This window comes from Polyodon spathula, chromosome 1 (genome assembly GCF_017654505.1).
Source record: "Polyodon spathula isolate WHYD16114869_AA chromosome 1, ASM1765450v1, whole genome shotgun sequence".
Classification (NCBI taxonomy): domain Eukaryota; kingdom Metazoa; phylum Chordata; class Actinopteri; order Acipenseriformes; family Polyodontidae; genus Polyodon; species Polyodon spathula.
Window position 1 is genome coordinate 71151813 of NC_054534.1, and position 24542 is coordinate 71176354.

Here is a 24542-nt window from a genome sequence, read left to right on the forward strand (position 1 = left end):
CAAAGTACAGAGAAATCCTGGAGGAAAACCTACTGAAGTCTGCAAGAGACCTGGGACTTGGGAGAAGATTAATCTTCCAGCAGGACAATGACCCCAAACATACAACCAAAGCCACACTGGAGTGGCTTAAAAACAAAAAGGTCAATGTCCTGGAGTGTCCCAGTCAAAGCCTGGACCTCAATCCAATTGAGAATATGTGGAAAGAGTTGAAAATTGCTGTTCACGAAAGGTCCCCATCCAACTTGATTGAGCTTGAGCAATTTTGCAAAGAAGAATGGGCAAAAATTCAGTCCAGATATGGAAAGCTGGTAGAGACTTATCCAAATAGACTCATGACAGTAATTACTGTCAAAGGTGCCTCTACCAAATATTGACTCAAGGGGGTGAATACTTATGCAATCAATTATTTATAATTATAATTATTTAATTAATTTAGAACAATTTGTAGATTTTATTTTTCACTTTGACATTATGGACTTTTTTGTGTTGATCAGTGGCAAAAATTTAATTTGATTCCATCTTGTAACACAATAAAATGTGGAAAAGTCCAAGGAGGGTGAATACTTTTGAGAGCCACTATATGCTATATCCATTCTGTTATATATTATACCTATTATAACTTATGCTATAGCCATTCTGATATATGTTATACCCATTCTGTTATATGTTATACCCAGAAAGTTGAAATTTTGAATTGAACAGCCCCCTCATACTCTTTATCTTGTGGATGTATTGTGCAAAACATTAAGGTATATGCTTATCTGCTATATTTTATTTACTTCAAAATCTCTTCTTTTCTTTAATTGAAATTTCCTGATTGTACTTTACTAGGTTGGAATACAAGAAAAAGCTTATGCGCTCTCACTTTACAGAAATATGCTGAAGAGCCTATTGAAATCAAACGCCTCTGTGTCAGTAAATTCTAAAACAGACAAGTGCAGTGAGTTTGTCCTTTTTGAGCAAGAATTGATCTTTGCACCAGACCGGCGCTGAGAAGTGATAACACCAGAGGCGACACGTGTGCTGTAAAAATGACCTGTACTAGTTACTGTCATTTATTGGAGCTAAAATGAAACAATTTTGCATTCATCATGACGTGTTAACGCCGCCACGGTGCAACATCAGAACAAACTTCAACTGAACCAGGTACGTATTTATTAAAATACCTTTTTTTCACCTTAGAAAGTTGAACAGGATATTGCTTTATAGACTGTCGATGGTATGGCAAATTGTCTGAGTTATTGTTTGTTTTCGTTTGCAGTAAGAGAAGAACCACATCCGAGGTTTTGCCTGCCAGCTCAGTAGCCGTAGTGTCCAAAATGTTTTTTTCATTTAGAAGTGCCTTTTTTATAACATTAATGTTTACCCAGGCCCGTGGTGCAACTAAAATCATTCCAGCCAATGCATTTTTGGAAGACATTTTTCGCTTCTACCGTCAAAATGGCACTATTTCCACTGAGAATATTAATGCCATGCTGGATAAAGTTGGAGCCAGGATACCGTCAGCTAACGGGAACGAGCTGGAAACATTTCACTTTTCTAAGGTAGCGTCGCTGTGACTTTATGTGACGTTTATACTGTGTATAAATCCCATGTCTACATAGATATTATCAGTTTTAATACTATTATTGAAGCCTGAATTTTGATGATTATTAAATCATGATTTTTTATTTATTTATTTATTTTTTTATAATCAAAAAGTATTGTAACGCACACTAGTTAATGTGTATTTTTTATAATGAGTGTATAAACACTTTTCCCGGTTCCTTATTCGCGGTGTAGTTGACAAGCAGCGTGTCCTTTTTCTGTGTGTTTTAACTCACATGCTCAATTAATATATTGCTACAATTTTAAAAAATCGCTCCTTCTTTAAAAAATAAAAGAAAATATTAATAACAAGTCTGTATCAGCAGCATAGCGGTACCCTATATTAGCCGGTTGTTTTGCAATAATTTACCCACTGTAGACGCATTGCTCAGTAAATATCGAAGTATTCCTATATAGTTTATCGTCTCCTCTGCAAAAACACTAACGATTTTAGTGAGCCAGCCGTACCCCACGAGCAGAAGCACCCCAAAGTGTAGCCCATTATAACCAATACAGAATGCATGGGGGCATGTCATTTGATGCCCCATTTACCCCGCTTAGACGCCTTATTCACTAAATAGCTAGGTATCCCTAGTTACAGTAGGTTATCACCCCCCTCTTTGCAAAAACACTAAATATTTTAATGAGCAAGCCGTACCCCATGAACAGCAGCACCCCAAAGTGTAACCAATACAGAACGCATGGGGGCAAGTCATTTGATGCCTCATTTACCCGCCTTAGATGCCTTGCTCACTAAATATGTAGGTATCCGTAGATAGGTTATCGTCTCCTCTGCAAAAAAATGGGCTACATTTTGGGGTGCTGCTGCTCGTGGGGTACGGCTTGCTCACTAAAATCTTTAGTGTTTTTGCAAAGAGGGGATTATAACCTATCTAGGGATACCTCGATGTTTATTGAGCAAGGCGTCTAAGAGGGGTCAATGAGGCAAACCAAGCGGGTAATAAAGGGTAACGTTAAGCCGCTGATGCACTTTTGTTATTAATATTTTATTTTATTTTTTAAAGAAGGAGCGATTTTATTTTTATTTTTTAAAATAGTAGCAATATATTAACTGAGCATGATGTGTAATGAGTTTAAACACACAGAAAAATGACACGCTGCTTTGTCAACTACACCGCGAATAAGGAACCGGGAATAAGTAACCAACTTCCAGGTGGTTGTATAAACCAGTATAATGTTACTTCTTTTTTTAATATAAACTTGGCTGGTTAGGATAATGCTAAATCACTACCTGTCCTTGGATACCCTCTCTCTAGTCTGGTATCTTGTAAAGCGCTTTGTGATGGTGGTCAGCTATGAAAGACTATATATATATATATATATATATATATATATATATATATATATATATATATATATATATATATATATATTCATACAGCATTATCACACCCTGTGTGTATTCATACAGAATTATCACACCCTGTCTGTATTAGTACAGCATTATCATACCCTTTGTGTGTTCATACAGCATTATCACACCCTGTGTGTATTTATACAGCATCATCATACCCTGTGTGTATTCATACAGCATTATCACACCTTGTGTGTATGTCTACAGCATCATCACACCCTGTGTGTATTTATACAGCATTATCACACCCTGTGTGTGTTCATACAGCATCATCACACCCTGTGTGTATTCATAATGCTGTTGAATGTTGTTGTCATAATGTTGTTGAAGCTGACACCCTGGGATCCTTCAAGAAGCTGCTTGATGAGATTCTGGGATCAATAAGCTACTAACAACCAAACGAACAAGATGGGCCGAATGGCCTCCTCTCGTTTATAAACTTTCTTATGTTCTCATGTTCTTATACAGCATTATCACACCCTGTGTGTATTTATACAGCATTATCACACCCTGTGTGTATTTATACAGTGTTATCACACCCTGTGTGTATTCATACAGCATTATCACACCCTGTGTGTATTCATACATCATTCTCACACCAGCATGGTCTTTTATCCTTACGTGTCTTATATTAAGGTAAACAGCTTGTATTTGTGTGAAACATGCAGGTGGCAACACTGTATTTGGTGTAGTTCTAGTGAGCAGTTTAATAAAAACACAATTCACAGATAAAGGATGTTGGGGAAGAAGTTCTGGGCTGTAGCAGTGGTAGACCACAGGGAAGAGGATTGTGTGGTCAACACTGTGCATCATCTCACCACAACAAGTCTGCAGGTGTTCAATGTGATCCCCATTTATTTCCATATTGACTTTCTTGGGATGATATTTTCCATAAGGGACACTGCAAATTAATACTTAATGGCAAATGGCACTTTTATAGAATCTGGTTTTATAGACCTTCTCTCACTTGCTATATATAGGTGCCAGACCTTTGAGCTTCCTATGTTGATTCAGAATGAAAAAATACAGCCAGATCCCAAATTAAAAGAACTCTTATGTGAGCAACAGTAATTAGTACTTTACTGTCACCATATTAATCCATATCCTCATTCAAACAAAAGATGTTGACACAGATGAAGTAATACTGATCTGGTACTGGTATTTTCAATGCAGAAGGTTTGCTTCCTTCTCAACTTCATTAAATGAAGAGCCACAGAATCCTAGTCTATTGTGTATTGTGGCTTTCATTGCTTGTAAATGAGTTGTGCTGGCTTTGGATGCAGCATGCTGACATAATGGATGAAAGGTCAGTGGTCAAATCCTGAGCAAATAACAAGAATTTGCTGACATAGTCATATTGTAGGTTTGTGTGATAGCTGTACTTGGTGGATCTACAGTGCCTGTAGAAAGTCTACACCCCCTTGAACTTTTTTTCACATTTTGTTATCAGAGTTTCATGCATTTAAATGAGGATTTTTTCCCACTTATCTACACACCATACCCCACAATGTTAAGGGGAAAAAGTTTTTATTTAGAAAAAATATCTAAATTAAAAATACAAAACCGAAAGTTCATAATTGGATAAGTCTCCACTCCCCTGAGTTAATACTTGGTGGAAGCACCTTTAGCAGCAGTTACAGCTGTGAGTCTGTTAGGATAGGTCTCTACCAACTTTGCACACCTAGATTTGGCAATATTTGATCATTCTTCTTTACAAAACTGTTCAAGCTCTGTCAAGTTCCTTGGGGAGCGTTGATGGACAGCAATCTTTAAATCATGCCACAAATTTTCAATTGGATTTAGGTCGGGACTCTGACAGGGCCACTCGACATTTACCTTTTTGTTCCTTAGCCACTCCAGTGTAGCTTTGGCTGTGTGCTTTGAGTCATTGTCATGCTGAAAGGTGAACTTCCGGTGATGAGCTGTGTTGGGTTTGCGCCAAACATAACGCTTTGCATTTAGGCCAAAAAGTTTGATTTTAGTTTCGTCAGACCACAAAACTTTTTGCCACATGGCTACAGAATCTCCTGAGTGTTTTTTTGCATACTTCAAACGGGATTCAAGGTGGGCTTTATTGAGTAATGGCTTCCTTCTTGCCACCCTACCATACAGGCCAAATTTGTGGAGTGTTTGGGATATTGTTGTCACATGCACACTTTGACCAGTCTTAAAAGCCTGTAGCTCTTGCAAAGTTGCAATTGGCCTCTTTGGTAGCCTCTCTGATCAGTCTTCTTGCTTGGTCATCCAGTTTGGAGGGACAGCCTGATCAAGGCAGGTATTGGTGGTGCCATACACCTTCCACTTCTTAATAATCATCTTGACCATGCTGCAAGGGGTATTCAAGGCCTTTGATATTTTTTATACCCACCCCCTGATCTGTGCATTTCAACAACTTTGTCCCGGAGTTCTTTTGAAAGCGTCTTGGTGCTCATGGTTAAGTCTTTACTTTGAAATGCACTACACAGCAGAGGGAACCTACAGGAACTGCTGAAATTTATCCTGAAATCACGTGAATGACTACAATTTAACACCGGTGGAGGCCACTTAACTTGGTGTGTGATTTTGAAGCCGATTGGTTACACCTGAGCTAATTTAGGATTGCTATTACAAGGGGGGTGGACACTTATCCAACCAAGCTATTTTGGTTTTTATTTTATAATTAATTTTCTACAAATTTCTAGAATATTTTTTTCACTTGGAAGTAGTAGGTAGGATATGTAGATAAATGGAAAAAAAAAAAAAACATTTTAATTCCAGGCTTCCACAAAAGGTGAAAATTTTGAAAGGGAGTGTAGACTTTCTATAGGCACTCTGTGTGTGTGTGTATATATATATAATATATATATATATATATATATATATAATATATATATATATATATAGGCACTGTATTTATGTGTCATTGTTCTCTAACAACAGCCAGAGCAGATGCTAAATTGACTGAGGATTTCTCCAGGCATCCGGGAGGCAAACTGGATCACTCCTTAATACACCAGCAGCTTTAAAAAAGCACCAGTTCTGATATAACGGCATATTTATTTATTTTAAGAATATTAATCAGAATGGATCTACTGAAATGCACTGGTTTAGAGGGAAGTCATCTCTAGTTACAGGGATTGAGGAATTGAAGCCTGGCTGTTTTTGAGTATTTGACCTGCATTGGAATGTATACATGACACCAGGTTAACCACCCTTGCTCTTCTGCAAACTATGTCAACATTCAGCAGCATCAGAATTTGTTTCAGCAGTTGCTAGAAACCATGGAAAACAAAAACCTAGTGATATTTAAGCAGGCCTGGGCCCTCCAGTTTACTAACGTATTTGTCATTATATAAACACTCTACTCACATCATTTTATTGATCAACACGTTGTAACACTCACTCAGTTAATATTGCCTTTTATTTTCCAGTGCTTGTCCGTTGAACACATATTATCACTGTATGGACTGAATAACCATAGTCAGCTAACATCAGCAAACTTTGAATATATCTGCCCAGCGATTGTACAGCAAGCTATTATTCAGCCTTGTGTTTTCAAAGCAGATGAACCAGTACTTATTAAATCAGTACCTTACCAAGGTGAGTATAATTATTGTATTATTCTCTTTGTTTGTGCATGTATAATCCAAGTTAAAACGGAAACATGTCATGATAAAAGGAATATTGTTGGAAACAAAAACAGTATTTGTTTGATTGTAGCCCATGAATGATTTGTCAAGGTTTTTACACTAAAAGAGAAAAGGGGAAACAACTGTAAATGTTACATTATATCTAGTAGCAAACAGACAGCTTAGGCACACTTTATCCTTTCAAGTTGTTTGTTACCATTGTAACATAAAAGGGTTTTCTTCTGAAGCATGTGCACAGGCAAAGGCCCATTTCAGTGGTAAAAAAGTATTAGAAGAAATTGCACAACAACAAAAAAAAAAAACCATCAGCGAATATACTGTAAATATAAAAGCTGAAATAGTTTACAACAAGGTATAGTTGGACTCAGTGCACACGTACAGTTGGTTATGTATGGGATAAACAATGATAAGTGTTGAATCAGTAAAAAGAAGTCACCTTTTCGAGTGATGTTAAGAACTGTGGCTTATCATTTTTTGAGAAGTGTGTAAGTGGGCTGTAAACTTGTGTGAACAAGCTTATATCCCACTTACATACTTCTCAAAAAATAAAATAGAATAGTTAAGGCCAGGAATTAAATGCAAAAGCTGAGTTGAAATCTATTGTCCGTGTAATTGATGGAGTTTTACAAAGTGGTGATGAAATTGCTTTTGTTACTGAAAAAAAAGTAATGTAGTTTAAATGAGGAATGAAAAACTACATCTCCCAGAATGCTATAGCTATTCAAGAACACTGAGAATGACGTGCAATCAGTTAAACTAATACACCTGTTCGTAATTTAACAAGTCAGGCAGGTATAAAAGGACAGGTTTTAAATATAACAGCTGTCTGTAGGAAGGTAAGGAACTGTGTATAGATATAAATACGGTGTACGTTAAAACAAAGTATATTCATTCTGTGATTTCTTTATATTTAAAGTCACCAAACTGGATTAGTGTCTGACTAAAATTAGGGACCATGTTAAGTTTAGTTAGCTCTCCAAACATGACATTAGTAGGATTTATTTTTGTTTTGTCTTGGTTGTTAAAATAAGCTGTGTTCCCACTGGAAAAGAGACACCACTAAAAAACAGACATACTGGTATTGTTCTACTTAAGCTTATCTGTTGCTGTTGAGTGTACTTTATCTACCAAAGACATAGTAGGAACCCAGAACTGTGTTCAAAGTTATACTGTAGATAAGTAAGCTTTGTCACAATTTGTAATTATAAAAACAAAACATGTTTTGCATAGTTAATGTATAATTGTATTACCTTACTTTTAGCAATCAGTATGAAATGATGAATTGAAAACGCAAGCTCTTTTCTACATGTTAAGGTGGATCTTCAGTGGAAGCGAGTGATGCAACGGAATCATTTAGAAGTGACTGGAATGTAGGGTTGTGTTGGTGAAGCGAGCAACGCTACAGGAATAGAAATGTGTTCGATTTTTCCTGTCAGTTGCGAGTGACTAGAGTGAAATAGACTAATCAGAAACAAAGTCAGTTCCCAACTCACCCACAAAACCGCATCCAGGATCAGCTTCAGCGCTATTTCCAGGCACAGACCCAGGGTCAGTCCCAACTCCTGTCCAACCTATGCCCCAACCCTAGTTCCAGGAGAAGCCCCATCTGCAACAGCTTTAATGCAATATAGACTGTGGGAGAGGGTGGACAAGAAAAGGAAATTATGTACATAGTTGTTTGTGTACTGTTTTGTGGGTGCTAGGGGTGTATTGTGTTGTATTATTGCGAGTGGGATTGAGTGTTTTACCTCTTCCCCCTGCCAGCGGGGCCTTTTTCTCTCCTGGGTGTGTGGTAACTTCGCCTGCCATTTCTCTCTCTGTTGGGTGTATGGTGACTTTGCTCTCTCTTTGGTGTGTGTTTGCTTTGCTTGCTTGTTCTGTAGTCGGTGTGCTGTGAATGGGCTGCCTCTGTGGGATTGGGTGGGAGAACAGCGGGAGGGATAAGGACATGGTCATGTGACAGTTTCTGCTAAAATATTCACTTTTGATGTAGATCACAAAATTCACTCGTATCGCTCGCTTCCAGTGTAGATCAACCTTTACGTTTGAAATGTGTAACTATTTAACAAATTGTTGAAGTGATTGTTGCATAATAAAATGGTGCCAGTTTTTCTGTTGTTTTGTTCTGACTCACTGTGGTTTTGTTAACAAATCCACAGTTTTCTGTGGATTCGTAGCACTAACTGTGGATTCGTTAATCAACAATATATCTTCCCTGCACCCCCCTTCTCTTCAAAGCCACACAGACATGTTTAGTTAGTAGATTCATTGAATTAATTAATCAAAAGATCAAAGGGTGACATCACAGAAAAGTTTTGTATAACTCATTAAATGTTCTGTTTCTCTTAGCCTATGTGACTTGCAGTAACTAGTGGTATTTGCACCTCTGCAAGGTTAATATCTGGTATGTGTAGAGTCAGCACATGCACATTCCTCTAATTGGGACCATTAAGAGATTATTAACACGCTATCAGTTGCCAGCGGATTGCAGATCATCCAGTGATATAAGTGTGTTAATCAAAACTCATTTCAACATTGAGATAATTGAGAAAGACTTTTAGTTGAAGCATTTTTCATTACTTGATACATTTTGTTTAGAGACTGGCCCCAACACACATAGAACATAATAACATAAGAACAATTATGAATGAGAGTAGTCCACTTGGCCCATCAATGCTTGCCTGGTTTTTACTAGTTAATTGTTCTCAAAGGTTGGGTCTTGAAGGATCCCAGTGATTCAGCATCAAAAAAAAAAAAAAGCATCAGCAAACCCTCACCAATCTCTCTGCAAAGAAGTGTTTCCTACCCGCCCTGGCTATGTCTACTTAATTTCCAACTGTCTTATGATCCTAGTTATTGTGCTTAAGCATTACTTAGGGTTAACTTTGTCAACTCTGCTTTTTAACAATTTCAAGACTTTAATCAAGACTTCCCCCATAATTATACTTTGTTCTAGCCTACTTAAATTCAGTCTCTTTGCCTATCTTGATTGACTGTCAAAAAACTGACAGGGATTTGGAGGCAAATTCCCTTCTTTCTTTTAGCACTCTTGGTATCTTCCATACAGCCAGGGGATTCTTTTATTGAGAGCTCCCAGTCCACTCAGTACTTCTGTTTGATATATACTCTGATTGTTTGCTGATTGCCTGTGTCAGGAGACATGCTGTTGACGCCCTTGCTAGTGAAAACCTTTACAAAGTAGCCTTTCAATACGTTTCTTATTGCTTTACCATCCACTGGATAAAGTGGGCAAAAACATATGACTATTGTATTGACTATGAGTATTTGAAACTGAATTAATGACCCTGTGTGGTTGTAATGCCATTCTTGCAACTCTATAGGTACCAGCCAATATTGGCCTGTGAGTGGTGAGGGAAATACCATAACTGTGGCACTTCAATTGTGGCACTCCAAGACTTAAATTGCTGGTAATTCCTGGCAGGAGGACACAATTCTCAACTGGAATAGACTAGAGGGAACATTTATATGATAAAATAACAGCTCAACAACCACATAAAATGACTATAATTTCCTTCCAAGATAAGGCAGTATATAGAACAGTAGTACAAAAGCAGCTGAATTCTGTTTCATGTTGCTTTAGGTGATCATGCCTGCATTACTATTCTAGTGCCTTGTGGTCCTCTTGCCCACAGAAACAAGTGTTACCGTGAGAGAAAGGGTCTAGTATTACAGAACGGGAAACAGATCAAGCAGACAGCATGTTATTTTGCTTACTGTTGCATAAATAAAAATAGCTGATTACAGGGAAATTTCATGACAATGATATAGGGTTTTCAACTGCTGATGAGTTAATTGCTCTTAATGAGTTAATAGCCGCTGTTACACTGGTAATTTACCGTAGTAGACTTTGTTTTCAGCAATTTATTTTTAGATTACATTTTATGTCCTTAGTTTTATCCACCTCTTATTTTTCAAGTTCTGTCCAACCCTTCTGACTTTACCATTTAAATGTTATTTATTTTCCTTTTCACAGTCTGGGGGTTTGGAATCCTAGCTGTAACCCTTATCAATTTGGCCTCACTCCTGGGTCTTGCTCTGGTTCCTTTTATCAAGAAGCCATATTTCCCAAAAGTGTTGACATACTTTATTGGGCTGGCCATTGGCACTCTTTTCTCAAATGCTGTTCTGCAACTTATTCCAGAGGTAAGGATAGCTTATTGTTATATCTGCTATTTCTTGTAGTTTCAGCAATGGGGTGTGATTAGTGAAAAATGAAAGATGTAGTTAATAGTCGTGTAACTTGTCCTTAAATTTCTTTAGCACAGCATCATTTTTTTTTTTTTTGGTCAGACTTTGTTTTCAACTTTGAAATGAAGCCCATGTTCCTGCTCTCGGAAAATATCCAGTGCAAAGTTGACTCCACATTACTGTCTAATACTAGTAAGAGTAAAAGGAGAGTAAAGTTTGCAAAAGTGCAAATGCTTATTAAATCTAATTAACAATCTAATAATCTAATCTAACACTACACAGGCTCTGTAGTCCAGATCACGGCTTCTATCAAAGTGAAAAACAACGTCCACAAACTTGAACTTAAAGCTTATCCATAAACTTCAGGTACACTCACAGTATTCGAATTCCAATTCCAAAAGAAAAGACGATAGTGACAGACAAGTTGAAAAATGCATGCAAATGGAATAATCTAGCTAGAAAAAATAAATCGAAAAATATTTCTTATATTTTTTTTATTTTTATTATTCATGCCTTTTTCCTGAGGGATATCGGACAACGTTCGTTGGTAAACTGTTCCCCCACTATGACCACTAGTTGAATGAAAATTGATTTGAGTTTGTTTCAAAGACTCGGACTCGAATGATAGGGACTCGGACTCAGACCCTGATGACTCGAGATTCGGACACGGACTTGGACTCGAGGTTTGAGTACTCGACTACAAGTTTGTTCAAGACTGAATAGATTCAATTATATTATATTGCCCTGTGTGCATATGACATGCATTTTAAACTCAGAACAATTCTGATCTCTCTTCTTTGCACCTTGTAAGAAGAGGTGTAAAGGTTTCGGAGGGTCAGCAATTGCAAAGCAAAATCCATACATCACATTATAGTGTTTGCATCTGCTTACTATCCAGATCCCGTCCAATTCCATGCTCTTTTCTTTATTTGAATGTATTTTAATATAATTTTAATGGATTAATGATGGCAAAGTGCAAATTTAATAGTGGGTGCAGAATGCCAGATGAACACCATATTTTGCATATGTCGCATTTTTAGCGACTGGTAAAATCAGATTTTACAGCTGCTAAACACGATTTGCAGCAGCATTATTTTTCTCTTTTTTTGTAATTTTGTGGTCTCTTGTATTAATTATATTGAATATTTAAATATATTTTTAATACATGCAATGTGTATTGCAAACATCTCTGGTACCCATAACTACAAGATTGGTATCACCCTGAACTTTTAAGAAAGCCTGTTCTTTGTCTGTCAGGAGAGTGAGTAATCTAGAGCCATAAAAATAATTAATAATTTATTTAATATTTATACATTGGGCTGCAGCGGCAGGCATAGCGTGGTTAATTGGTCTGTTCAGACGATTTATTTTGATTGCAATACAAGATAGATTATAGTACTTTTCTAAACAATTAACAATTTTCAAATCAAATATTCGATTAAACAGTTACACTTGCCTATTCGTAGTTCGTAGACTACCGTAAGGATTAGAATAGCTGAAGCTTCCCTTCTATAGGAAACCATGTATATATGATATATATGCAAGTCTAATATGTAAATATATATGCAGTCAAAAATGTTTAGAAAATAAAACATGGATACTATAAAGCACTGCCTTATGGGACGGTGGTATTTTTTGCTTTTGTGTAACGCTCTGTCTGGGCATTTTGTTTTCCTCACTTTATTTTATATTTTTGGAGGCCAAATGAGGCAGGCTGCACTTTCAGTTCTTCATTGAAACCTAAAAACTTCTTGGAAACCCAGATTAAGAAGCTGCATGGTATCAGTCATTGCCCAAGGCCAAATTGCAACACTGACAGAAATATTTAAATTGCTATTTTGTTGCCTCTTTTGGCCGTTCTCCTAAACTTTCTTTTCTTCATAGGCCTTTGGATTTGATCCTAAAGTGGATAATTATGTTCTTCAAGCAGCTGGCATATTTGGAGGATTCTACATTCTTTACTTCACAGAAAGGTTGTTACAGATAGCATTAAAAACAGAGCACCAGGTAAATATGAAATATATATGTTCAAAAAAGATTTTGGAACATATAATTAACTATATAGAGATAAACATAAATGCATATGTGTATGCCTGCATGTTTATGCATTCATTATTTGTTTATTACTACAATTTATGACTAATAATTAAACAAGAAAATAATACTAAAAGAAGCACAGGGATAACAATGCAAAACATGATTATCACAAGGTTGCATTAACTGATAGGCTTTTGTCAGGTTAACCTTTTAGATAAATCTTAGTATAGACTAATTGCATTTGGTTTGTGTATTTTTTTTTTTTTTTGGTTTTCTTTAGACCAATATCCTATCTATCCTCTAATTAATACATTGAATAAACGACAGGGATATCATTGCTCTGAAACAGTGGCCGTGACATGGTACTGTAGTGGATTACCAGTAGTTATAAAAATAGTGCTGCAAGGTCTATCACTGGATACGTTTTTTGTATTCAGCATTTTTTTTTTCTTTTTATCGGATCGCACTGAATTCAATAAAATCCACCTTACAAATTACAATGCAATTCTACAAATGTCTACAGATTCTTTCAAGGTTTTTGACCTGAGGTATCGAATGTTAATTCCATATATCGGATTGCTTTTCTCAATTTAGCATGGACATAGTCACTACAATCCTTCAGATGAGTCGTCGGATGGTGATAAAATTGGAATGGATACCATCAGGAATGGAGACCCTGTCGATGATAGCACCCAGATTGTCACTGTAACCAGTTTCAGCAACTGTAGCGATGGAGGCAGTATTAGTGATGCTCCTAACATAGTGCAGGTGAGTCTATTTTAATCATATTAACTTACAGGAGAATCTTTCATGCACACACACAATGGTATTGCAAATGTGCTGTTCAGCAAAATGCGATGAGAACATTTCTTCTGTTCAAGCAAATTATAAAACTAAATCCATTTTTGTTCCTACTTATTCAGGAGGAATGCAAACTCATTAAATAGTGATGGTAGCCACAAAAGAAAAAAATGTGTATCTGAGAGTCATTCAGTTCAACACGATTGCACAGATGAAATAAAACACAATTGGGCCTTCCTCCCAAAGATAACGATTGAAGCATCAAGTTCAGAAACAATTTTTCTAGTAAACATTTCAATCACATATCTTGACTTCAGTAGTATAAAGTATTTGCTCTATGTACAACGTTTGGTAACTAACCATTTACTGTAAATGATTAATTATTAACAAAATGTTTTGCAACACATGCTACTGGTAAATGTCAACCTTCAAATAGGTCAACGTGAGTAAACACATAAAAATGACATCATCGATACAAAGTTTTGTACCAGTACTTCAAAAGACAAAAAAAGTAATTAATATGCAAGAAATAGTTGCCGTGATTAGGTAATACAATTTTATTTATTTATTTATATAGCTATTTAAACAATTAATTTTGTTTTCAATCAAAGAGTACATTCCAAAACTGGAATCTCAGACATTTGTCAATACCAGAATTAATTATGGATTATCCTGGTATTATCAATAATTTGTTTAGTATTGAGTATTTATTCGATTGAAAAAAAAATATTGTTCAGAAATACTGTGTTTCTCACAGTCATCTTAAGCTAAAATGGATCAATGCCACGTACAGTACTGAGACAGGCTGTAGTGCATTTCTTCTAATTAGTGATTCTACGAGAAATGGGCTGTATGAAATCTAAAAGCATGCTGATGCTTAACGAGTTGTTGCTGTCTTTACAAGAAGAATAACTTGTGTTTTTTGGTTGTTGTTTTCAGGACACCCAGTTGTCACGAGGCTACTGTAGCTGGCTTAAAGGCCCAAGGATTTCTAACATAAAAACAGTTGCTTGGATGATAACACTGAGTGATGCCGTCCATAACTTCATTGATGGACTGGCCATTGGTGCTTCCTTCACAGTGTCAGTGTTCCAGGGGGTGAGCACCTCGATAGCGATCGTGTGTGAGGAGTTTCCTCATGAGCTGGGTAAGCATGCAACAAAGATCATGCAGGCTCCAGGGTATACTGTAGATCATTTCTTACTGTATTGCACCGTGTCAGTGTTGCAATATAATCCTAAACTGCACTGTCTCATGATAAGCATCTTAATTCTTGTTAAACTCACTAAAAATGATGGTCATTGCAATGGACATTCAGAGATAGTATGCATCAAGCCTACTAAGTTGCGGACTAGCTGTTACGATACTTTCTTGAGAATCCACCCCAGCTGCGGATTAATTTAGTTTCAACTGCAACGAACAAATGAGTTGGGGATCAGATGATCCTCAGGTTTAGTACTCAGCAGAGAATCAAAACTATCTCCAAAACTCAAGTGGAGGGTGTGCTCACAACGTACGTAACACTTGGCATTTAGACCAAAAAGTTCATATTTGGTCTCGTCTGACCACAACACCTTTTGCCACATTTTTGCAGGATCACTCAGGTGCTTTGTTGCAAACTCAATGCGGGCTTTGAGATGGCTTATTTTTACTAATGGCTTCCTTCTTGCCACCCTGCCATACAGGCTACTTTTGTGAGTGTTCTGAATATTGTTGACTGATGCTCATTGTGTCTCATCTCAGCCATTGAACTCTGTAGCTTTTTCAAAGTTGTCATTGGCCTCACAGTGGCATCCCTCACCAGTTTCCTCCCTGCCCGGCTGCTCAGTTTGGAGGGACGGCCTGATCTAGGCAGTGTCTGGGTGGTACAGTACACCTTCCATTTCTTGATGATTGAGTAGACTGTGCTCACAGGGATATTCAGAGACTTCAATTTTTTTTGTACCCTTCTCCTGATCTGTGCTTTTCAATGACTTTATCCCTAACTTGCTTTGAAAGCTCCTTGGTCTTCATGGTTGAGTCTTTGCATGACATTCACTATCTGACCAAGGAACCTCACAGAGACAGGTGTTTTTATTCTGAAATCATGAGAACCACTAATAATGCACACAGACAGAGGCCATTCAACTAATTGTGTGGCTCGTTAAAGTCATTTTGTGCACCTGAATTAAACAGCAAAGGGTTTGAATACTTATGCAATCATGACTTTTCCATTTTTATTCATATTAGTTATCTATTTACTTCTTTATTTTTATTTTTGCTTTGAAAGTGTGGAGTAGGTTGTGTGTATTAACATATAATAACACATAACACATATTGAATCTTACTTCAAAGTGTCAAGACTGAAAGATTTAAAACAACAAAATGTGAAAACCGTGAAAGGGTCTGAATACTTTTGCAAGGCACTGTATGTAAAACATGAAGATAATAAAATGTAATTATCCTAATAGTTTTGCATGGTATATACAAAACATATTTATCCACATAATTATAAACAAAGACCATAAATCAGAGCAAGAATTTGGTGCAGAAAGAAAGGTGTAATTGTAATCAGATATGAAATCGAGTCACCCAAGTATATAAATGGGTAATATTCATTGTATTCATACCAAAGAAGTCATGGCTGGTGGTCGTGCACAGAATTACTCAACAGAGCAGAAACTTTGTTTTGTTGAGCAATGCCTCAATAGAAGGAGCTATTGATAGTGATAGCATTGGGGTTGATTCACAAGAATCTGGCCCAGGAACTTCAGGTAAGATTCACTATAGTTCAGTCAGCATGTTGGCTAAATGCAAATATTAGTGTTACATTAACAGGTCATTCTACACAGGTGCAGAGAGACACACGGCATGAAGAGGAAATAGCCTGTGACAATTTAAATGTAATCATCTCATATCTACATGTATTATAATTGTACATCTATTCTATACAAAAGAGTCCAATAGTGCAAGATTGAGCATGCTGGCAAGTTATCAAAAAATTATTAAGACCACAACCCATACAGATGACCTTGCAGTACTATTTACTGATGCCTTTCAGAAAGAGATTTTGCAGGCGTAATTCCAGTGAAGCCTTTATTGAAAAAATCAAACAATTATACAGGGCCATAATTCACAAAACAGTGCAGTACAGTCACAGTGACCAGATTACAAATGTCTCACATATTAATAGAGACTCTTCTCTTGAGTAGGCAATCCAGTTTTCAGATCCAGAAGAGGGACCAATAAGCTTGGGAACTGAGGAGGACGGGTGGATGAGATGGGCCAGGGGCAGAGAGGGAGAAGGAGAGAGGTAGAGAGAAGGAGAGGGAGACTGGTAGGGCAGATGTAGTCCAAAGCAGAGGTGGGTGGAGGATGATGATGATCCAAGATGCATGGGGCATACTGTATATCAGTGAGCTCTTCCTTCATTCGAGAGACAATGCTCCAATTATCTGAAAAAGAGCAAAGAGATAAAACTGGAGAAGAAAGCTTACAAATCAAAGCATATAAAACATAACCGTAATCGCCTAACATCTTTGCACCAATCAAATTACGGGAATAGTGACGCACACTTATAAAAGGAGACAGCTTAATATCCAATCCAGTAGGCTAAAATCAATATCCATCTGTTCATTTATTAAAACAATAAACAAAACACACGGCAGTTCGCTGTCATCTATAATAATATATATATATATATATATATATATATATATATATATATATATATATATATATATATATATATATATATATATATATAGTGCCTTGCAAAAGTATTCAAACCCCTGACCAATTTTCTCATATTACCGAATTACAAATGGTACATTGAAATTTCGTTCTGTTCGATATTTTATTTTTAAACACTGAAACTCAGAATCAATTATTGTAAAATTGGTTTTATGTTGGGATATATTTTTAAGAAAAATAAAAAACTGAAATATCTTGCTTGCATAAGTATTCAACCCCCACACATTAATATTTGGTAGAGCCACCTTTCGCTGCAATAACAGCTTTAAGTCTTTTGGGGTAAGTAGGTACCAGCTTTGCACACAGTGTCGGAGTGATTTTGGCCCATTCTTCTTGGCAGATTTGCTCCAGGTTGTTCAGATTGGTTGGACGATGCTTGTGGTCCGCAATTTTCAAATAGTGCCACAGATTCTCAATGGGATTGAGAGCAGGACTTTGACTGGGGCACTGTAGGACATTCACCTTTTTGTTCTTGAGCCACTCCAAACACACACACACACACACACACACACAAATAAATAATAATACAAACACAAAATACAGTACAGGGGCAGAGGGGGAAAACCTGTTCTAAAATAAATACTGAACAGGGCTACTCGCCCTCTTACCCCCCCCCCCCCCCCCCCTTGTGCAACGCACACATGGCCCCAACGGCCACCTCCCCCCTCAGTCTCAATGTCCCGGGAGAGGAGTCTGGAATCATCCATGGGGTGGCCATGGTGGGAGGTCTCCCCCCGTGTCTTCCTGGCTGGTAGCTCCCTCTTCCGGGGCTCCAGCCGCTGTTTTTCCTGCTGCGAAAGTGCAGCTGGGGGAGCTGGTCTCCTGACCTCCCCCCTTCTTCATGGCCTGCAGCTCCCCTTTGTGGGGCTCTGACCACCATACTTCCTGCCACGAAAGTGTGACTGGGGGAGCTGGTCTCCTGACCTCCTCCCCTTCTTTGTAGCCAGCAGCCCCCTTTTCTGAGCTGCAGGGCCCGGTGCTTCCTGCAGGACTAGTAGTGGGACCCTCAGCAACCCTAAGCGAAGCGGGACCCTCAGCAACCACAGGGGATAAAAGAGAGACACAAGCAGCCCCAGGTGATGTGGAGCAATAGGCAGCCGCAGGCAATGCGGAGCAACAGGCAACCCCACACGATGCAGACGACCTTGGGCGGTGCGAGGCTGGGCAGCAGCGGTCCCAAGGTCGTCGACGGCGGGAGGAGTGCCAGGCCTAGCTGTTGTGTAGGGGTTGGCCCTCTTCGCAGCGACTGCGGTCGGGAGTTTTTCCCCCGTGCTCCCTTCAGCAACCTATGCAGGGGATGCTGAGGTCCAGCAGCATCCTGCCCTGGTCCCTCCAATGCTGAAGGGAGAGGCAGCTCCTGCTTTTCTCCCTCTAGCTGGGGTGGAGACAGAGGCAGCTCCTGCTGCTCTGCTCCTGGTGGTAGTGGAGACAGAGGCAGCTCCTGCTCCTTTTCTCCAGATGGTGACGGTGGTGGAGACAGAGGCAGCTCCTGCTGCTCTGCTCCTGGCGAAGGCGGAAAGGGCTCCTCCCCTTCTGTCAGTGAAGACGGCAGGGGCTCCTCCCCTTCTGGCGGCAGTGGGGAAACCAGCAGGCATGCTTCCTCTGCTGGTGAAGGTGGGAGTGGCATGAAGTCCTCCCACTGAGGTGGAACCAGCAGGTATTCTCCATCTGTTGGTGAAGGTGGGAGCGGCATGAAGTCCTCCCACTGAGGTGGAACCAGCAGGTATTCTCCATCTGCTGGTGGTGGTGGGAGTGACAAGCAGTGCTCCCATGGAGGTGGAGGTGGAACCAGCAGGTATTATATATATATATACACACACACAAATAAATAAATCATAATACAAACACAAAATACAGTACAGGGGCAAAAGGGGAGACCCCGTTCTAAAATAAATACTGAACAGGGATGCTCACCCTGTTACACCATCATAATTTCAATTTAGTGACCTTGGAGTGACTAATAAAAGCATATCATTTTCAGGTTTTATTTAATTATATTTCATGCCTTATTAAAAATTGAAAGCTCTGATAAATGTTAGATACATATTTTGGATTCTATATATCTGATATCCGTTTTATTAATGGTTTCATTTCAGAAAATGGGTCTTTAATGAGATTTCTCATTTTAACTCGAGTTAGTATGGTAACTCTTTGACTTAGTCTAAAGAGCTTGGTTTAATTAAGTACCATAAATCAGGAACATCTAGAGGACAGCTGTCATCATCTGGAGTTCATTGGAATTAATCCGCACCTGGGGACTATCTGGAAGTTGTTGGTTCGTTGCAATTGGTGATAACTATGCACTAGTTTAGTCTAGTCCTGAAATAATAACTATGGGGTCATCAGCAGCTTTTTGTTCATTGCAATTGACCCTATGAGTTTAACCATTGATTCTGATGGGGCATTGGCTGAGGCAATCCTCTACTGTAATACATGTATACCGCTAATTAAAAATGAAAGAATATTACATAAAAACAGCTTTCTTTTTTGTATTAAAAAAAAAAAAAAAGTATTTGTTCCAAAACTATAGGGGAATGCCATTAATGTCACGAAACTAGAAATATACAACTCAAGAAAACAAGAAAACCTACTGTAAGTCAAATTCCTGGTTTATTTCTTTAAGTTATCTAACATCCTCCTTTCCAAACAAATGGTGCTAATTACACTTTAAAGTAAGACAGACAGTGCCAGGGTACATTGTTTTTATTGAGACTGTCTTATATTTTGGTATGTTGTTTACCATAAGCTGTTAACTTCTTCTTTTATTCATTTGATAGGTGATTTTGTGATCCTATTAAATGCAGGCATGAGCATCCCACAGACCTTGTTCTTTAACCTCTTTTCCGCCTGCACCTGCTACATCGGACTGGTTGTGGGAATTCTTATAGGCAGCAACTTCTCTCCCAATATCATCTTTGGACTTGCAGGTGGAATGTTCTTGTACATTGCTCTGGCAGACATGGTGAGTAACTCTTCTTTTCCTAGTTCTGCGCACAATGACTGGGTTTTTAGAGATACCTGCCAAAAAGTAAAATATATTATAACAGTATAGCTCTTTTTGGCATAATTAAGTTGAACCAGCATGGAATTGTACAAACCACTTAGCAATACATTATTCCCCTGTGACGAAGTGCCCGCCCCTGTGTGTATTTTCTGTTATATGTGGCGTGTGGCATGTTAAATGTTGGTGTATAGTCATTGGTACACAGGATATAAACAGGTCTGTGTAACACAAGTTTGTTTAAAATGTATATTTGTATTTAGGCACGAGGATTGCACAGCACTTCACGTGCAAGTAAAATGTAATATGCGAGCATGGGGAATTGCACTTTATTAATTCACGTGCAGTTGTACCGCGACTCCAATTGAATGATTGACTAGCAGTCGAGACTCGGTACAGCTGCATAAAAGCTGCATGTTTTCAGATACTCGGGGTTGTGTGTTCGGTGAGTGGAGAACGGGATTGGAGATGGAGGTAATAATTGTGATAGGAATAATCGTATTTAAAATATCTGCTTACCGTGTTTTGTGTAGTGTTAGTCCGTTTTGTTTATCTCTTTTGTTTTGCCGAATGTGCCCTGTCCTTGTATTTTTGTTTGTTACAACCTTTTTATTTTCTGTTCTGTTTATTTCTTAAATGCTGAGCGAAAGCTTTCGCTCAGTTCCACAAATCTCCATCTCTCTGTCTTGTTTATTTCCTGGCTCTGGTCTGACGCCACCCACTCCAGCCATCTTTGTGACATCCTCTTACAGAAGTTTACCACATTAAAAGCATAACAAAATGTAATAAAACATAGTGATAGCAATGTAAATCATTGTAAAGGTAGACAGAGAGATAAAGAAAACAAAGAAAAAGAAAGTAAATGGATAGTATATGCTAATGTATCATTATAAACTTTTATAAGGGGCAACCCACATATGCTAACATATAGATAACAAAACTAGCAGGATGTAACTAGACTAAACATTTAAATGTTGTTCGGGGTGAGTCATACAGTCAGGCTGTTGCGCTCCTGTGAGTTAAGGAGGTTGTGAAAGGGAAAAGAAGCTGGCAAGGCTGGTTACCGGCAGGAGAGAGACTCAGACACAAGGCTGGTTACCGGCAGGAGAGAGACTCAGACACAAGGCTGGTTACCGGCAGGAGAGAGACTCAGACACAAGGCTTGTTACCGGCAGGAGAGAGACTCAGACACAAGGCTGGTTACCGGCAGGAGAGAGACTCAGACACAAGGCTGGTTACCGGCAGGAAAGAGACTCAGACACAAGGCTGGTTACCGGCAGGAGAAAGACTCCGACACACAGAGCTGCAGTCAAAGCACTGAAGCACGCATTTCTGAATAATAACAAACAAAAAAGAAAGAAATAAAGTACAGGTGTATTCCACACGTTTTTTTGGCAGGGATGGAATTAACCCCACCCATGCCAAATTGAATTAAAAATACACTATTTACAAGTTCAGGGCTTCTGCTCTGTCACAGAGGCACAACTGTTTCTCCTCACCATGCTACAGTGCCAACCCCTGGCTGCTTACACAGTAAAATGGTTTAAAAAATAATAATAATAATAATAATAATAAATAATAATAATAATAATAATAATAATAATAATAAAAACAAACAAAACATAGTATATACACACAGCAGAAGATTTTAAATGAACTTAATAACATTTTTTTTAAAAGATTAATAGTTCTGGTAGGCAAGAATCCAATGTCCTTATTCAGTTTTCCTAACATTTCTAAAATGTTAAATGCATTATGAAACCAAATCCCTATATTTTGCTTCAACCTTTTGATCGTTTGTTATTTTGTAAAGCCTACTTTTAGAATTCCTAATAGCATGACCTGGTAAAATGGTAAAAGCCTGGAGATGTCTGAACAGGCTGTAATCTGTATGAATGTGTTTCTCCATGGGAAGAAATAAATTGCAAAGTTAGACCTTTTCTACATTTTGATGTCAGCTGAATCTGATTATGTATTTTTTTTTACAGTTCCCAGAGATGAATGCCATTCTGGGACCTGAAGAAAGAAACACAAAAAACAATGTCATATTTTTCCTAATACAGAATGCTGGCCTGTTATCTGGGTTCTTTGTTATCCTGCTAATCACAGTGTTTGCTGGTGAGATTAACTTTGGTAAGACTCCTTGAAGGGTTCAAGGTGCATGTAAGTTTCAGAACCAAGTGGACCGATAAGGAACAAACTGAAAGCACACAGTAAACACAGTACAACATATTGGTGCTAAATGCAATATATCTGCTGAGTGCAGATCAATTAATTGTGACTAGTTTTGGTAGAACTTGATTATATCTTTGAGATGGATAACAAGCCAAGACAATGACTGTATTGATTTATACTTTTTTTCATAGTCACAGTAAAGGCATAAGAATAGGATACTTATGGATTGATTTGATCACCCTACAGCTGTCTGCAAAAGTTTTGCATCACCCTATAGAATTAACTAATTTTGCTTTATAAAGTCAAATGAAACCTGCTGAATAATGTTACATTAGCATAATGAAGTACATACCGCCTCTTTGTACATTTCTATATACTTAACCAAAAACTGACATAAATAGAAAAAGTTGAAAATTTAACGTGAAGTACTGTACTACTATTATGGCTTCCTGTAGACTTTTGCGGTATTGTGATGAAGTTCATATTGTTTTGGTTTTTTTAAACTATGTCTCAATCCTAAATTTCTAGATGATGCTAAACTTGTGATCATAGCTGTATACCCTACTCGGATAAGCTGTAGCTGGATTTTTTTTACAGAATTTTGTATCACAGGGAAATCCTATTGAATTGATTCAAACACTTAGTTACATTTAAAAAAAAGGACTCTGGCTTCTGCATATCAGTAACCACATGAACACACTTTGTAGAAAATGTCACCAGAGAACGGAATTAGTGGGTTCGATAGCAGCATCTTCAAAGAATATTTTGAGAAGCAGCCTTACTAAACCGAAAAACTATTTATCTCTGTAAAATGTACTGTGCCTAAGAAGTAACTGAAGCTAGTTACATTTTTCAAGTAACAAAAGACTGTAACTAGTTACAGGTTTGTTCAAGTAACTTGCAACTGTAATAGATTCATTTTTAAAAGTAACTTCACCAGCACTGGGTATTAGTTTATCAAATCATTATTTATGGAGTTATGACATTATAGTGCAAAATAAAAAGGTGAGGGACAATTTTGTTTCTGTCAGCTGAGACAACATTATTTTAAAATGTCCAATTCTGATGTAATTTAATATTTTTGAAGTGGTTCCATGTTTAAGTAATGATGTATGAAATGTATCTGGAACATTATTCAAATTCTGTATAATAATCATGAAATGCTTAATAACTCATTGTATATTCTGACACTATTTAAATGTGCAATTAAATGTTGAATACCTTTTATTGGAATGCTTCTGTTGTTTCTAATTATTAAACTACTGTAGAGGTAGCCACTAAAATGTAATAATTATCAGCTTCAGTAGCATTTTCATGGTGTTAATAAACTATTTTTAACCCTCATCCCCACATAATATCTCATAAATATATTGCGTATCACTGCACTGCATTTCTTAATCTTGCCTTTTACGTGCAATGCTATTGTGGGTTAATCTGATTCATCTGCCCTGTAACATTATACCACAGGGGAATCGTCCTAGATTGCAACAACCACCTACCCCTGGTTGTGCCAGGATTTCCCCTAAAATTAGGTGCTTGATACAATCCAGGAGGATTGGTCAGTGCTGTAAAATTCTCAAATGACTGTAAGTACTTGGATATTAATGATCCAAGAAAACTATATGAAAAAATGAAGAAACAAATAGTATTACACATTGTGCTGTCCTTATAATAATAACATGTATCCATGTTTTCAGAACATAATGTACCGCATATTAACCGCAGCAGCTAACAGTCAGTCGATATTAATAAAGTTTGTACTATATGTAACTTCCCCCCTGGTTTCTGGAAAGCCACACTTCTTAACAGCCATCTGTTCTGTATTGTCAGGATTAAACTGCTAAGCAAATAGGGGAAGTTTGCTCAGGCATTTAAGGGTGACAAGTTAAAGGTGATTTCCACTAACAACATAACAACCAAAATGTATTTTGAATAAATGCACTGTATCTTGGTTAGATTTTCCAAACAAAAAGAAAAATTATTGTGAATGAAGCAA

At 37.7% G+C, this 24542-nt stretch overlaps 1 protein-coding gene across 1 annotated transcript; it reads left to right on the forward strand.

Moving 5' to 3' along the window:
- The first annotated feature begins 978 nt into the window (after positions 1-978).
- LOC121321991 (metal cation symporter ZIP8-like) lies at positions 979-23018 on the forward strand. Its single transcript, XM_041261389.1, has 9 exons — positions 979-1146; positions 1262-1544; positions 6373-6541; positions 10586-10755; positions 12685-12807; positions 13432-13605; positions 14578-14785; positions 20148-20332; positions 22360-23018. Exons 2-9 carry the CDS (start codon positions 1320-1322, stop codon positions 22516-22518), a joined length of 1413 nt encoding a protein of 470 aa, XP_041117323.1. The 5' UTR covers positions 979-1146; positions 1262-1319; the 3' UTR covers positions 22519-23018.
- Positions 23019-24542: the final 1524 nt, after the last annotated feature.